Genomic DNA, 17,899 nt, shown 5'->3' with positions numbered 1-17,899 from the left:
ATCTATGAGATCCCTCTTTCTATATGGAGATATCATAGAGTGAATACATATATGGGAATGACCCAGAAAGCAGGTTTCTGTGGAACAAGCAGATTTAGAGTGCATATTGTCTTGATGATACTAGTTGGTAAGACTTAAGACTTGGTGCTATAGTGCAAAAATGCTGTGATGGATTGTTAGACAGATAGTAACTTATGGGGCAATAGTGTAATGTACCAAGTATAGTCAAATCAACTCAGAGCAGTACGAGGAGAGCCCTCGATCGAATAGGAAGGTGAACCTGTGTTTGTATCACTGGAGCTATGAGATATATATCCCATATAACCTTCAATACGACGCTAAGTAGAAAATAAGACTTGGGTAGCTTTCATAAGGAATAACATAAAATGGTACATAAATCATGGGGCTGGCACCAGATGCTCATTATCCTTAGACCACTGTCTTGGTATCTTTCAGGCAAAAATACTTGCCGTCGAAAAATGTGTGGGAATAAACCTAGAATGAAAATATCATAAATGTTATATAGGGATACATTCTGACAGTCAGGATGCGATTTGAGCTCTGAGCGCTCATATCATCAATTCTAAGATGGTACGAAAATACTCAACGAATCAGGCATGAATATCAAGGTCTGCTTAGTCTGGGTTCTCGGTCATTCGGGAATCAACGGAAATGAAGAAGCCAATACAATTGCCAGGAAAGGGGCACTCACAAATTCGCTTTCGTAGTACCTATAGGTACATGAACCAAAAGGAGAGAGTTTGAGGAGAAGGAAAATAGAAAGAAATATATTGAATAATTCCGAAGAGTTTTTTCGAAACTTCAATATTGCAAGATCTGAGGATCTGTACTATGCTACACCTCCTTACTGGATCCCTTAGAGGGCATTGCCGATTCAGGATACACCTAATGAAAATAGGTCTAGCAGAAAACGACGATTGTAGATTGTAGGAGACAAAAACTCCGAATCCTGGTGACGAAATGCCTCGTCATTGCTAGCAAACACAAAAATGATTATGACACGAAAGTTTTTGTTCTATGGGAAGCAACCTCCTGGCAGACATTTAAGGCACTAGTGTTTATTGTAAGTCTAGAAGCGCCGGGCGAGCTGTAGGATACGTTGTGGCGAAAATAGCTCTGATGAGACTTTCAGGTCGCAGTTCAATGGAACTCCCCTTAAATCTACAATCTAGAATTCAAATATATATATATTTTCGACTCGAACTAACCACACAAACTTCGGATAAAGTTTGAAGAAATTGGTCTGGATGAAATTTCACAATTGAACAATTTAGAAATTTTAAATTCCACAAAGATAAGACATTCAATCACTTTTTGCTTTCTACAAGATGATTCATTGGTAAATGAGCGAAAGCTAAGGGTAGAAAGAGCACACGGAGGTGAGTCAGAAAAATATTATTATAAAAAAATAGTCTTTATAACCAAGATTTAGAGTGCTCTGATTCTTCACAACTACTAGTTGCAACATAGTTCAACTGATGTTTTTTCAGGTCCGGCCTAGAAAAAATTAATAACGTAAAAGTTTAGATTAGTGCCCACCTCCGATTTTGTCGTCGATTTTTTCATAGATAAAGCATTGTATGAAAAATCGATTGGTACATGTCTCAACTTCGGGAGACTTGTAGTTGGGTAGATATGATTTCTTAAAGTTCTCATGAAAATTGCGAATATTCGGTATAAATCAGTCTAATTGTAACATTTTCCCTCTTCAGCACTTGAATATCTAAATCCAATCGTTTATGCTATTAATTAATATCTTAAAATGGTATTTTCATGTAGGTACAAATATGATTTTTCACTGTCCCAACCTAAACTAACTCCACACATTTTTCGAAATATACTAACTGAAAACGTTAACTCATTAAGTTCTCTTAAGGCTAATATTCGAATTCATTGAAATTGATGAAAACATCGAAGACAGAAAGGGGGGCGCTAAAGTAAACAGGAGCCTTTTCCCGATTCAATTGAATCTTCATCCTCTTATCAGGCCTTTTTTTTTGGGTCACAAACTTGGAACGCAAGAAATGAACAGAGATTTGTATTTGGATTTCTCTTTACCTCTACCCTTAGCATCCTTCCATTTACCAATCAATCACATTGAGTAATCTTTTCCAGCAATACATTTTTACTTATGAAATAATATAGCTTATGTATGAGTTTCAGCAGTTTTTGAGATATATGGCAACGAATGTACAATAGACTGAGTTTCTACATTGACCTTGGCCTTTCGCGTGTGTGGCTAAGCTTTTCGCCCTTATCGCCCTCTAACGGCCGTTTTCAATAATCCTATCTATCCATTGTTTCAGTTACTGAAGATAGAAAATGCATGTGATTTCGTTTCTATGATCTATCTGTAGATATATTTTAGAATGGTTACCAATGGTTACCAATCGTCAGTAAGTGAAACGATGGATAGATAGGATTATTGAAAACAGCCGTAACTCGAAAACGGTAGAGTGTGTAATACTGCATCATACAAAAGATTTATAGAATTCTATTATCTACAACTTTCATAATGAGTATAGAAACGATTAGAGATACACGAAGTTATTCAAAAAAAACCTTTTTATCACCTCAAAACTGATTAGTGTCAGATTAATTGGTGAACACGTCTGCAACACCGAGATTAACCATTTTTATGAAAATCTGACACGCACGTGTATGTACAGGGTGGGCAAAATTGGCGATACCTGAAATACAACTTTTTAACCCAAAGAGATAGGAGAATGTACGACTCATGTCGTCTTTTTTTTAGAAACTAATAATGCCACAAATGCATTCCTCTGTCTTCTTTTGTTTTTGCGTTATAAGCCAAAATTTAAATTTGGGTGATTTTTTAGTCATTATCTCCGTTTCTGTTTGAGCTAGGATGTTGGAATGAAAGCATTATACAGACACTTTTTTGATAACAATCCAGTGGCGTACTATGATTTTTTTCCTACAGGTTTATTTGCTCAGCTATAACATAAAGTTGTGTTTTTTCTTATGAAAACAGTAGTTTATAATGACTTAAAAGAATCGCCATTTTTTTACCGTTTCAGAAATATATCATACATCGCCCTCAGTCTTTCTAAGTCATTTTAAACTACTGTTTTCATAAGAAAACATACATCTGTATGTTATAGCTCAGCAAATATACCTGTTGGAAAAAATCATAGTACGCCATTGGATTGCTATCAATAAAGTATTTGTATAATGTTTTCATTTCAACAACCTAGCTCAAACAAAAACACCAAAGTTGAAATTTTAATTTTTTCCTATAACTCGAAAACAAAAGAAGATAGAGTGATGCAGTTGACGGCATTATTAGTTTCTCGAAAAAAGACGACCGTAATGTGCCATGCATTTTTCCCCATCTCCTTGGGTTCAAAAAGTTGTAATTACGGTATCACCAATTTTGCCCATCCTGTACAAGTAAAGATTTTTTGTGTAACGTCAGAATTGTCAATCCTTTGAGAAATAGCTTCGGGTCCAATCAACACATCCTCGGAAAATCTGACATGCTCGAAAAATTTGCCATTTTCAACTCTTCCGTACGGCCAGCCCCACCAGGCAAACTGTCAGATTAACATGAATTAATTATCAGAGACACGTAAGGCATATACAGTATCTTAATCTGACACGCTCGAGTCTGTACACCTGACGATTCTTTTTAACATCTTTGAGAACCTTGAGACGCTTTCCCACCGCTATAAGAGCATACAACATAGAACCTTTTTTTCTTTCTTCAAAATCCACTAGGTCCCCACGACGCTCGAGAAAATTCCGATTTGGCATCGTCGGCTTCCCAACTACAGTGTAAAGGGGTACAATACAATTCGGCGTATCACACAAGAGCTCTCACAATGGCATATTTGTTGATGTGAAATAATTGATAATGAAAAATTCGAAGTAGGGTTTATTGGACTACCCTCATCATTTATTTCATTATCTCATCCAACGTTTCGAATTATTTGCAACTCAAAAGGAAACCTTCGTCGGTTAGTGACAACAACCGATTTCCTGGCTGGCGAATGCTAGGCAAACGTTGGTTATAATAAACCTATATCAATGTAAATCATACCACATAATTCCTTAATTCTTTAGAAAAATGATATTGATTGTTCAATTCAGATTCTTCCTACTTTAGCAAAAACGTTTTTCTGAATTCGAAACCGGAAGGGAGAAGCTTCAACTAGAATAACGTTACTGATTGCTCGTCGTATCCAATGCTTGCAACAGTTAATTATTCATCCTTTCCGAGATTCCATGAACTAGCTAGTCGAAATATTAATGGAACGAATGCATTTCCTTTAGAAATTTTTCCTCTCTCTTCTTTTGGGTCGGATTAAAAGTCACTCGGATCCTGGCCGATTAATTACTCAAGAAGAAAACTAGCATTCCAAGGTCCACTTAGTGAATATATTTTTTATAGGCCTTCATCAAGGAAAAGATTGATAAATCAAGCTCGTCTAATTCACACAGAGCATGTTTGATTAATTGATTCAAAATGATTCAATAACTTTCTATACTGTTACAAAAAGTGTTCCAACAGCGTGAACTGGGCGGGTATTCTTTCACCATGATTGATAGTTTGGTGGACTCTATTCTATTTCTATCAAGGCGTAGCGATATTTCGATGAAAAAGTTATATATTGGCTTATGTGGTTCGGCAAGTTGATCTTTTTTTGTTCAGAAAGTTCGACAACAGCAGCTCCCTTCATACGCAGTCATAAATTATCGACTTTTGACGTATCCTACTAATTGAAGAGTCGAGATAGGGAGTTTAAAGAGCGATCGAAATATGTAACTTTCTGAAGTAACTTTGTTTAGTAAAGAACTAATGAAGACTTTCATTTTGGTTGTTTTACTATCACCTGTCCATTATCTCAATCGGTTTTTCAGTCGTGTAGCAAATCTGCTATTAGTTTGGGTCATGGTTGATTCAGCAAGGACTCGATTACTCGCTCTATACTCCATTCACTTTTATTTTAGCACTCGGTGGGCCATGGAAATTTGACACATTCCACTCTGTATAGTACGAAAATGTGGGGTTATATCGCTTGTCAAAACATTCTTGGGTTTTATATCAGCGCCATGTTCTCCGCTGTACGTATTCTATCACAATGTCGAATCTCCTCGGAATATATGAAGTCGAAAATATGCGACGAACATAATTAACGTTTATAAAAACTGATTGAAAGCATACCAAATCTATTTATTTGCATGGAAAATAGATAAGTTTTTAAATATATTAATTTTTGCTATGGAAGAAAGTTGAATGATTGACATATTAATATGCAGTAGCTTGAGGAGAGTTAATGTTGGCTATCTTCTTTGGCTGAAGGTTGTAGATGGCTGAAGTTGTAGATTTCAAAAAAGTCAACCCGAAGAGGAAATACATATGATGCAGTATATGGGAATGGGTATCTCTCAAAGAAATTCGGATAATTACAAGAGTGTTGAATTCTTCAACAAAAATCATCCTGAATCAATGGTATTCACAAGAATTGAAGAAAGTTTCACTTCACCTTGAAACAAAAATTTCACATGAATTAACAATTGACAGGACAACTGGCCCGTATTCATGGCTGTTTACTTTTCATGCTTCGATGTACTAATTATATATTTATTGATCCCTCAAGATATTCACAATGTATAGGACAGGTTAAATGAAAAATAGAAAAATTAATTTTCTGGAATCTACTATGATATACACCGAAAATCCTGTACTATCTTTTCGCATTCGTTCAGCCTAAAATAAAATGCATCACTTGTTTGGGTCTCTCAATAAAAGGAAATTCTTTGTCATCCTCTTCATTCTCAATCTTTCTGATTGTGGAAAGATTCAGCTTAAATATGAGTTTAGATTCAAATGAAACATTATATAAATTCACTTACATTGAACATGTTCGCTTCCGTCTGAATGATTGTAGATATTAGACTATCAGGGTTACCTACGAGCGGACCTGAATTCTAAATACTACTTCCTGAAACCCAGTCTTCTCTCTTTCGGCATTTTTGTGATATTAATTGATATGAGTTGTGGTTATGGCAATGGCACAATGGTTATGACATTAAAGACATTTCATGACATGAACATTCAACTAGACATGACATTTCAACATAGACATTTCAAATTGTTGCCTGACAACAATTTTTTCTAGTTAATTTGCTCCTGACAAATTAGTGCAAGAACTTACGCAGGAGCAAATCGTTTATTTCATTTTTTAATTGATTTTGTTTCAGAGATTGGGAGTGAAAACCCTAAAAAGTTTATAAGTAAATTCTAAATTGTAGTTTTTCAATCGACATTAATTTGTCAATACACGGAGACGTGCATAAATTCAATTTTGAAATGATCGGATGTAAGTTTTTTCTGAGTAAATAAATCCAAATACGATCTACTCCTACTGATTTGCTCCTGACAAATTAGTGCAAAAATTCACGCAGGACCAAATCAATTTTTAATTGATTTTGTTTCAGAGACTGGGGATGTGAAAACATAAAGAGTTTCAGAAGATCACATCCCAACAAATACAATATACAGCAACTGTACAGACACTGCAAGTTCCAAATATATGCAGCACAGAAATTGCTGTACTGAAACCGCACAGTTTCTGTATTGATAATTCTGCATTAAAAATTGTAGTATTTGATACATATTTACTGTACAACTTCTGTGTTTGTGATTCTGCATTCTAAAAATGTAGTATTTGATATATAGAGAAGTGCACAGTTTCTGTATTGATGATTCCTCATTCAAAAATGCACTTTTTAATATACAGTTACTGTACTGTTTCATATTTTCCAATTCAATTTTGTCTGAAGTAAATTCAACTTGTGAGAAATAGGTAATTTTTAAGACTTTTACGTGGAACCGACAATACAGCGCTGATTAAAACTCAAAAATGTTTCAACAAGCCTCATAATCTCATATATTTGTACTATACAATGTGTACCTTCTCAAGCACTCTCCGATACAGCACAATACTCGTACTCAGTCTCCGAGACTGAACGTGACTCAAGTGCTCAGTTAAACAACGCCCTGAGATTGATCTCGAAAGTTTCTCTAGAGATTTTATCTCAGATGGACACTTACCATTATACCATCTTTTTGGGTAATATCTCTTCAAACTTAAATTACGTTTTCTGCTGAGAAATATTGAAGATTTGATTGTGATAGAGTGTTTTTTAAAAAAAGGTGCATCAAATTTATGTTCCTCCAGTTTTTCCGTAGAACATATTCATATTCTATAGCGTAAAGTTATAATAAGCCGTGACATATTTGGCGCTAGGTCAACCCAAATCATGACCTAGTTTAGAGGTGTTGAGGTTTGAGGGACAGCATATTTTCGCTTCGCCGAATATAGAAACAAATTTTTATGAATAGCGAAATTTCTGGAATAATGGATTTTTTCGACAGAAGAGTTGGAATTTTTTATTTCTACTCAGTTTAAACATAAGTAATATGCGGCCGAAAGACGCCTAATTAAGGTTTTGTTTCTAAACAGGTTCGATGGTTTCTTATTACCGTATCTAGGCATTTGAGCGCCCACTGCTGGCTGAATCAAGGACCAACCAATCAGTTGTTTCATGATTGACTATAAATGCTTCTTTCTTTAAATTTCTGTAGAAAAAAAAATTCAAAAGTTCTATGAAACCTAATATCATATAATATGCAGGATGTTGCAGAAAACTTATATACTTTTGATCGGGATACTTTTTCAAACCTGACTTCTGTCGACACTTTACGGATTAGTTGGAGACATATTTTTTCTACGATCTTTTTTTCTTAATTTTTTTTCGCTGACTTCAGTTTTCAAAGTATAAGTTTTTAACAAACTGAAATTAGGAAAGTGGTTGATTTGGGGCCCTGACGATGGCAAACTGGCTAGTTTAATTCAGATCGTAACACTTGTTGATATTCATAACTGCGGGAAGTATGCATCTGAATTTATCCTTATTATTGTATTCATTGCCTCTCCGTTTAGGCGTGATCTTGATTATTGTACGGCTGGCATCATTTCTGCGTTGATCTGAACGTGTTCCCAGACTTCTCAATTGGTCACACGCATACTGTTCGCAAAGCGAATCGGCGTACTGAATTCTGAATTAGAGAAATATGGGACATATAAGGGTAATATCAGACGCGGCGGTTTTGACCGAGACGGTTCCCGCTAGCGTTCGTCTGGTCGATGGTCGATGTCACACGCGTCGATTTAATCGCGTCGGTTTATATCCAAAATACAAGGCGGTGTGAGGTCGTGAATAGAGCGATAAAACCGCCGCGTCTGACATGTTCCATATACATACCACCACTGATGACTGTACGTCTCATAAAAACCGAGGCGACGACTATTCGAGTCGGTTTTAAAAACGCCTGGCGATTCATAAGGCTACGTCTGACATGGTCTACTTGAAACCAATTGACGACTCTCCGATACGGTTCTACTCTCGAGAAACGTCTCGGACAAAACCGCCTAAGCCATTGAACTCTAAAAGAACTGGAATGGCATCTCGATGCAGGCAAACTGAGGAAGACTGAAAGGGAAGATGTAGAGCAATCTATCTCTCTCTGCGCTCTGTCAATTGGTTTATAACGATGTAAAGAAAAACAACCCGGGGGGTTGAATTGAGACGACTGCTGCGTCTGACGTCTGATGCGGTTATTCGATTGGTTGCCGAACCATTAGAAAGAGATGGGTTGCTCTACATCTTCCGTCTCAGTTGGACACACTTTTCATCGTATTTCGTTACCTAAGAGGCCATTCCAGTTCTTTTAGAGTTCAATACCCTAAGCTGTATTCGGGTTCGAATTTCGGACAGTCCGAGAATGGTTCAAGAACTGCGCATAGGATTCGATACTAGGGCAGTTCTAGAACAATTCTCGAACTGTCCGAAATTCGAACTCGAATACAGCCATGCTATTGTCTTCGTCTGGGTTTCTATCTGGAGGGGATTGAATCAAATATCGTTTCATACTGCGTGGCGCTCTGTGTTACTGTATAGTACTCAGTAGTACTCAGTATAGTACTGTTTGCTGGATAGTATTCAATAGCGCTTGCCAGTATTAAATAAGTAATAATAACTACAGACCGATAAGTCTACTGTCGGCGTTAGGAAAAGTAGTAGAAAGAATAATAGCCACGACGCTAAACGAGGAAATCGAAAATCTGAAACTAATACCACCAGAACAGTTCGGATTCAGAAGAGAGCATTCAACAGAGCAACAATTATTAAGGCTCACAGAATACATTTCAGAGGGATTCCAAAATAAACAAGCTACAGGTTTTGTTTTACTAGACGTCGCCAGAGCATTCGACAGAGTATGGCATGAAGGATTAATATATAAGATTGGAGATGTGCTGGATATTCGATCAAAATATGCAAGTTGATCCGGAATTATCTCAAAAATAGAAGATTTTACGTGAAAGAGGAAGGATAATGCTCCACAACAAGAGATATAGAGGCTGGAGTACCCCAAGGGTCAGTACTTGGGCCACTTCTGTACAACATATACATTCACGATATTCCGAAGAATCCAAGAACCATGCTAACGTTATATGCTGACGACAGGCATAGCAACTGGACACCGCAACCCAGAAGTAATAGAACGAGTTCTACAAGAAACGATTGATAAAACAAATGACTGGTGCATAAAGTGGAAAATCAAGCTCAATGGACAAAAGAGCCAAGCAATATTACTACAGAAGAGAAGACTGCGAACCACAACGAATCTAGAAGTTGACGGCGAAGAAATTGACTGGAAAAATGAAGCTAAATATTTAGGAATAACGCTTGACAAAGGACTTACTTGGAAAAGTCATATCAAACAAGCAATCGACAAAACGAAAGCAGTAATGAATAGACTCTAGGAAGAAGAATCCACATGTCGAAAGAGACAAAATTGAAGATAATCAAAGCCGTTGCTAGGCATCAACTGACTTATGGATCAGTTGCCTGGGGTTTCGCGGCAAAGAGCCACATCAAAATAATTCAGGCCCCTGAAAACAAGCTGCTACGATGTGCAATAGATGCACCTTGGTTTGTCAAGAATAGACAGATTTATAGGGACCTAAAATGGGAAACCATAACGGAATTCATGAACAGAAAAGCAAAGAAATTATTCGAAACAGCGAAAAACCATCCGAACCAAGAACTCAGGAGACTAGTGGAGATCAATTAAGAAGAGATTGAAATAAGAACATAAACTTATTGAAAAATCCAATGAAGTGTTATCCAATAGAGGATAAACACAGCACGATAGCGTGTGAGAAGAAAACCGACTAAGAGATGAACGGTTTATAGGCAAATGCCCGGAACCAATATTCAAGAAGCAGTTCAGGGTTTTTAGGTGGGTCTCGAGCTAAGGAGAGTGAGAATCCCCACACTTGTTCCCCCTCAGGAGGAGGTGGTTGGTTGGACATGCTCTACTATTTTTCATTGTCATCATCACCAACCCGAAGGTTGGTGATGATGATCGTTCAGTTCCAATATGTATCTACCTTTATAAAACGTCCTTAAGATTTAGAAGTACGATGCATTGCAGACGGTTAAGAACAGATGTCTTAGGTCGATAAAAGGCTCATTTTGGATGTCTTGAAGATGATAGATATGCCAAAAGAAATAATTCTGCTGCAACTAATTGTTATCTATGAAGATTTATTTTGGTGCAACGATAACTAATTCATTTGTTCATTCAATAATACTTCATCGCATGGCTCGTTTTCGATGAAAAAAGAATGACTATTGAAGTTTTGCAGCCAATAAGTAATAATTGGATTTTCCGATTAAACTTGTTATAAAGATCTTTGATTATGATATTTAATCTATGGACTGGACGCAAAATGCAGCGTACTTTGAATGCGGCCCTCATATTCATACCCTTTCCAGTTGAAACAGAGGAAATTTTTATTGGAAATATGTAGATATATTTACTTCGAGAACATCTGATGATTTCAGATCCTTCATTGAAAGGTGATCCACTACTGGAAAATCGACAAATACGTCATAAAAAATCAAATTAATTTTCTTCTGGAACGAACGGTTTTCACCGGAATGAAATGAAATAAAAATCAGTCACATAGGAAGAAATTCAACTCACCATATACGTCCAAGCATCCTTTCTGAATTTTCATCTGCGAAGTATTTATTTGACACATATAACACCCACGGTCAGTCTCTTTAAGCTGTTTTATTCTCAGATGCCATGTGCGAAGGTTGTCGTGCGTAACGCTGATACGTGAATTGTGAGTTACGACCTTTGTATGTAGACTTAAAATGGTCTGGTCTTCAGCTCGGACCCAGGCCACCTGAAATATAACGTGTCAACTATTAATCGCAAAATATATTCAATTCTACGATTTTCATGGCAGTTCAGAGATAATATTCGAGATTAGATGCGATAAATTCCATATAATATTACGCTAATTACACAGAGAAATTTATTTACTTGTAATAAAAAAAATTTTCGAATGATTTCTTTTTTCAGTACACTTTAGATTCAGGGTTCCCAGGGTGGGTGGCCAAAATCTCGCCAAAAACATGGAACCAATGAAATAGGTACAGAAAAGACATTTTATACTTTAGGAAGCTGAAATTGTGAAAATATATCCCTGAGATATCAAGGATAAGTTTCGAGTAGAAAAAATACAAGGTGTTTCAGAGTTTCTCGTCCTCTCACTCACTTCACTCTTTCAAATATAACACTCTAATTTTCATTCGATATTTTCAGAGAAACTCATAATACTCATTTAATGATGTATCATGTTTCCCTGACAAACATCATGGTTTCGGTAATAAAGTAAAATTTCTATGAAAGTGAGGGTTTTCAGAATGCCTTGCTAATTTTATCTCACAATAGTTAGTTGGAAAAAGCATTTTTTTTCTTAGTCAGCGTATTTCTGCTCAACGAATAAGGGGCAACTGCGAACATGTGCTCAGAAAGAAAACATTTTTTGGTAACAAACAGTGACCTCAAAATTCCTATTTATTCTAGCATAAGAAGGATAAGATCAGTGAAAAATCAGTGTCTTTTTCACTTCAATAAATATAAACTAAAAGAATTTTGTGACACAATTGCCACAAATTATCTTAACAAAAAAAAAAATAGAAACACCCAGATACACACAAATATCTCTAGACGATCAGACCAATATGACAATTTTGCAGAATAAAGAAGCTAAACTAATGAGCATTAATAGTGCTTCCATGCAGTCTTAATCACAATATATTAGTTGAAAGTATTTCCCAGTATTATGATTCTGAATATTTTTTGTTATCCAAAATATCAAGTTATATAATCATCACAATATGTTCAGGATATATGCCAAAGCAGTAACTGAAAATGGGTTTTTATCAAGGCAGCCTTCATTATGAGAAATCTTTGAAAGAAGTATTCTTTGACCCTGTTCAATACAGGGGAAAACATTTTACATGTTTTCATCTCGGTAAATTCTAACATCATATTATATTTCAATTTCCCTCGAGTGGTGATATCGATTTGGTCGTGAAATAAAAATAACGTAAGTAGAAATATCTCGTGTTGAGTTTGAAAATGTAAAAATAACACTCATCTTGAAGTATGAAGTTTGTTTGATTGGGGAAAATATATTTCAAAACTTTACTCAGAATATCTTGCACTATGAGCTGTGTATATTTATTTTATACCTAACAAGTTAACTTGTTCTTTCCATACTTCAGAGCAAAAACTCAAATCGAAGAGATAACTTGTGTCATACAATTTAAGTTGGGACGGAAGATTGTAGGATGGTACACTCTCAGATCAATCTACGGGTTTACTTCTAGAATTTCAACATAATTTTCTACCAAGAGAGTTCAAAGTTTCAACGATATCGATTCTATTAAGATGAAAGCGGTACACATTTTTCTACTGTTATATTCCAGTATAGTCTTTTTTCTGGAGCATTCTTCAAACGGAACAAGTATCGTTTACAACACAAAACTGTCCCATCAAAATATGATCCCAGTTCATTAGTTTGAGGATGTGGGATGATTTCAGAAAATGTTCAATACACTTTTGTTGGCTCATGGTACTGTATATGTATAAATCAACTGAAAATAAATTATTATATTTGTCAACAAGGTCCTGGATCTGACCAGATTTCAGACTTTTTCCTTGGGAGCTGTTCTTCATTCCTAGTACTTCCTCTTCAGATATTGTTTAATAGATCGTTAAGTTTGGGAATTTTCCCTCTGAAATGAAAGTGCAGCACAGTTAAACCACAGGAAGAACAAACATTAAAAACTATAGATCTATTTCTATTATTAGTGCCATACCAAATATCTTTGAGTACCTAGTATTAGAGAAATAGCGAAGAGATATCTTCTTAACTTGAAGCGTTGAATCAAACCTTGTTTTTGTTCAATATGTTATCGATTGGCGAAAGGGGGAAGGTTGATGCCATATATACAGATTTTTCTAAGGCGACAAAGTTAACCATGAGATTTTGATGAGGGACCTATCAGCATTTGGTATCTCAAGCATATTGCTTTATTGGTTAATGTCTTACTGAAATAGTCGTTGTCAAAGGGTTAGATTTAGAGCTGCTTTATTTTCGTCATATGTGATCCAGTCTGGTGTAACTCAGGGCAATCACCTTGGACCCTTTCTGTTTCTCATATACATTGATGACATCACAACTTGTTTTAGGTTCGCAACGTTCCTCTAATTTGGGGCCGATTTGAAGATCTTTTTGATAGTCAACACCTTGTATATGATATGCTTAGTCTCCAATTTGATCTGAAGCTCGAGCAGTGGTGCGGGTCAACGCTACATCCATCGCTGTTAAAGGCCGTACTCAGGACACTTCCATTCTTCAACACGTGTTTGAAGCTTTCGCTGGACGCTTCGCCCCACCAAACGCTATACTACAGCGTGCACTCAGGCCTCACGCTCAATCAATTTTTCGATTGAGTCAGTTATTTGAAAGTGTGCCCTATATCAATCTAATCACATTTTTCTCACCAACCGTGTGCCTGAGAATGTCGTTGGTTCAAGTTCAGTGAAAACATTCGAAAACTAGTACGATAAATGACTCTCAGGCAGGGATAGTGCAGTGGCATCGGTTACCACTTAGTGAAACTTCTACTTCTTGTATTTTTCTTTTTCTTTTCGTAGTACTCATTTTCACCAAATCACACTAAAAGCTCAGTACAACGAACAGAATTTCCAAAACATCTTGGGGGTTAAGGAATTTCGGATCTACCCAACTGTGGATATGTCTCAGGAAATTGAAGGATTTCGAGAATATTTCCTGAACAAGATTGCTTCCTCAGAACTTCATCGAGTATCTAGTTTGTGATGCTGAATGCTTCTTCGTGAAAGCTTCAATTCCTCGCCTTCCTCAATTGTCTCACTAGTAAAATATTATTTTGACGTGAACGCTCTATTATTGTAAAAGACTTCCTTCACACTCGGCCTTTGTTCGGGCGACAGTGGAGCAATCAGTGGAACCCCACCTCTGTCTCATAAGGCGAATTTTGGCGCAGTAACCACAGCTTACTATGTTTATCTTTGGCGTCTTAGTTTTCGATGACATTTGTTAAGGTGTCAGCTGTCAGTTCCGTCTGATTTGTACAATTCATGCAGTTCGATTATTGCAAATGAAATGATAAATAAATAAATGGGGGGTGACGGAATAAGGGAAGAGAACCCATATCAAAATGCTCAGCAGGGAGAAGATGAATACTTTTATGGAAACAACCACTTGATACGGGACACAGTTTATTCCTGCATATCGATGAACAGAGGTATGAAAACTCTTATGGCAACACTGGAGATTACAATACTGTGAATTTGCAATTTCAAAATACGAATTTATTTCTGAAGAGTTTCGGAATGAATATCCCTGATCGACACGCTTTTATCGCAGAAGATAAAAACAGATGATAGAGCGATAAGGATTGCTGTGTAGTGAATTGAATGATGAATTTAAAATCAAATAATCAGATGTACTGAATTTAGGGAATTTTAGATTAAACATCTCCCGGGTTCCTGGCACCAATAATTGCTTCGCAAAGGTTTTGCGATCAATTTCCAATAATGATTATTATGATTGTGGATATTGACCAACTAGTACTGGTGAAAAACTGGTGAAAATGCAATTACTTAACTCAACGCGCTGAAGAAGAAACCTAGGTGAATCTCCACAGGTCTGGTAGCAGAAAGGGGGTTCCAAAGGGAATGAAAACAAGGAAATAACTTTCCTTGTGTACAAAATTCGTGGCTCAATTACAGAAAAGGCGTATTCTGTAAATTTAGCCTCTATACCGAGGATGTTCAGGGTACGAACAGCTGAAGAGGGGGTTATTATTGCTAGGAACGGTTTAATACGCCGCTTTCCTATTCCTTCAAATCCCTGACATTCCAGAATCATCGATAGACTGATTGGCTGAGCAAAACATATAAAAACACAATTTCAGCGATATACAGAGAAGTGGGAAGGGCGAGTATGGACACACGTCAATTCAGAGTTTATATTCACGCCAGTGCCACTTCGGTGCTCCCTTCGGTGGCAATATTCTTGATAGTCGAAGGACTGGTGGAGCCAGTAGCAGTGTCTGTTTCATGCTGCGAACACTTAAGAGGGGTCTATATCGTTTTAGTGGTCAGTTCAAAAAAAGAAAATGAAAATCTTACTTCAAAAACCACTAATTTATATGGTGTTTTCATTTCAATTCGATTCTGTCAGTTCTTCAGCTCGGAAAGTCAGAAATTTTCTCATTTGTCATACAGAAACAAAAATAAAAAAAAATATCCCTGAAGAACCAAGATAAATTCATGTTATTAACTTTCCGAGGTGAAATTATCTCTTCTATGAATTTCCACGCGAAAAATTTTTTCGGAAAGTCTCGCCATTGGCCACAATTCGTATCCTAGTGAAATTGAAAAAAGACGTTCGTTAAGTACTGCCATTTTTTCAACGAAAGTAGAAACGTAATATTCGTAACTTCTACTTCTCGTTCGAGTGTTCTGGCAACACCCCACATTCTGGTAGTCTTTCTCCTTTTACGCCTTATACGGATGACGAGAAAGTCCCGTGGTATAAACTCCTTTTAAATATTACATTGTTATCGTTTTTTTTATTATTAGCATTTAGAACTGATACGAATTGTTTTGCAGTTACCCAAGAACAATATGATAACTATGATCTAGGAATTAAGATCCTTAAATCAAACAACTTTCTGAATGACTGTGAAGGGCATCAGAAAATCTGAAAAAAAAAATTACAGAAGTTATACTCGATTGAAAGAAAATAAGTCAATGATACTTGAAGGTCGTGAATTAAATGTCGAAATCAGCAGTCAGTTAGTTTAGGATCGAACGGTTATGGACTTTGGGGCCCTTATAATTTAATCCTTAGCGTTTAAGTGTCCTCCTAAACATTGGTTGAAAACGAAATCGTCACTCTAGGTGTTACTTAAAATTTAGGGATATTTGAAAACGGTCCTAAGGAAATTGGAAATACTGTTGATAGTGACTTTGTTTTTCTCCATGTTGGAATATGAAGCTCCGGTATTCTTTGGCAAACTCTATCAGTAATTTCTAGCCCATTTTTCAGAACTAACAAGGCGGTGTCGCATTTTGATGTTCTCTATTATTGAAGAATGGACTGAAACGGAGACGCATATAAACGGTCACTTGCTTCAAGTGCTGTCTGGTGATATAGGGTAAGACAACGGACAACGCGAGTAGCAGCAGTAGTGACTGCGTGTAAACCGGGTACTACAGATGCGGAGTTGGAAGTAAGACAAGCAGTGTATATGTACACTTACGACTGGTTCCAACGAAACGATTTCATTCCAAAGAGAGCAAAAACCAAAATTATTTTATTTCAGCCAAAACAACCCGATAAGAAACAAAACATAACAAAAAAGGAAATACAGAATAAATGAACTTCTATGCTTTCTGATTAATTCTGATAACGATATTTTTTCAAAGTATTCACACCACTCGAAGGAAAGCCATCCACACTGGGCGTGAAAAATAAATCGCGAAGAAAATTTTTAATTCAATGTTTCCGGTTTAGTAAAAAATCATGAACTGGCTGTCATCGTTTTCAGTGTCGATATTATATTTGTTGATTCATGGACTACCTGGCTCCAATATCTCTGCTATCACCATGGAGATAACCAACTTTCCAATGAAAGTGCCAATAATTAACCTTTTAATGAGTAATATCTTATATATCCTGTAGTAATATGTTGAAAGTAAGCACCCTTTCCATAAAAATCATCCTAATATATTCTGAAAGATAGGATCAGCAAAGGGATGTAGATTAATTTACAAGATATTCGTCACTTCTCAAACACCAGAAGATGCCAACCGTCATTTGCATATTCTAAGAAACTCCTGGATGCGACCTAAACCGCCTTCATAATTTCTATTTAATATCTCATTAATTAACGTTTGCCTGTATTCAAATTTGTTTTCCTCAGTTACCCTGGTTTTCTAAGTTTACTCAAGATGAATAATATGAATACATGTTGTCACGAAGCGGAATAAATTTCCAGTTTTGAGCCCGAAAATGGGAATTTCCTTGTACATTGTCTCTTTCATTAGGATGGATTCAACATATCTGATGATGTTCATTGTAACAGACTTCTTTGGTGAAAATTCGAAGTTGGCAAAATGGGATTTCGTGAAAGCAGACATGGGTCACACGTCACACTTGACAAACCATATCGCATCTTGTTATAATTAATTTTGAATTCCATATCTATTATTTGCATTTCAATATCTGCGATGTGAATATAGTATAGTGTTTATAGTGTTCGACGTAGACAATTCTCCTCCTCCGCTCCTTCCTTCTAGTTTTAATTGAAAGATTTAGAGTGACTATTGACTGTTGAGCTGAAAATTTGCAACGCATCA

At 36.4% G+C, this 17,899-nt stretch overlaps 1 protein-coding gene across 1 annotated transcript in view; it reads right to left on the bottom strand.

Annotated features, from left to right (window-relative positions):
- LOC123314905 (lachesin-like) overlaps positions 1-17,899 on the bottom strand; it is a 488,081-nt gene that overhangs the window by 166,953 nt on the left and 303,229 nt on the right. The window contains exon 3 of the mRNA XM_044900355.1: positions 11,108-11,315. Within this exon, the coding sequence (XP_044756290.1) occupies positions 11,108-11,315 (208 nt within the window). The remainder of the gene's footprint in view (positions 1-11,107; positions 11,316-17,899) is intronic.

This window comes from Coccinella septempunctata, chromosome 6 (assembly GCF_907165205.1).
Source record: "Coccinella septempunctata chromosome 6, icCocSept1.1, whole genome shotgun sequence".
In the NCBI taxonomy this organism is placed as follows: Eukaryota; Metazoa; Arthropoda; class Insecta; order Coleoptera; family Coccinellidae; genus Coccinella; species Coccinella septempunctata.
This window is presented reverse-complemented; position numbering and strand designations above follow the sequence as displayed.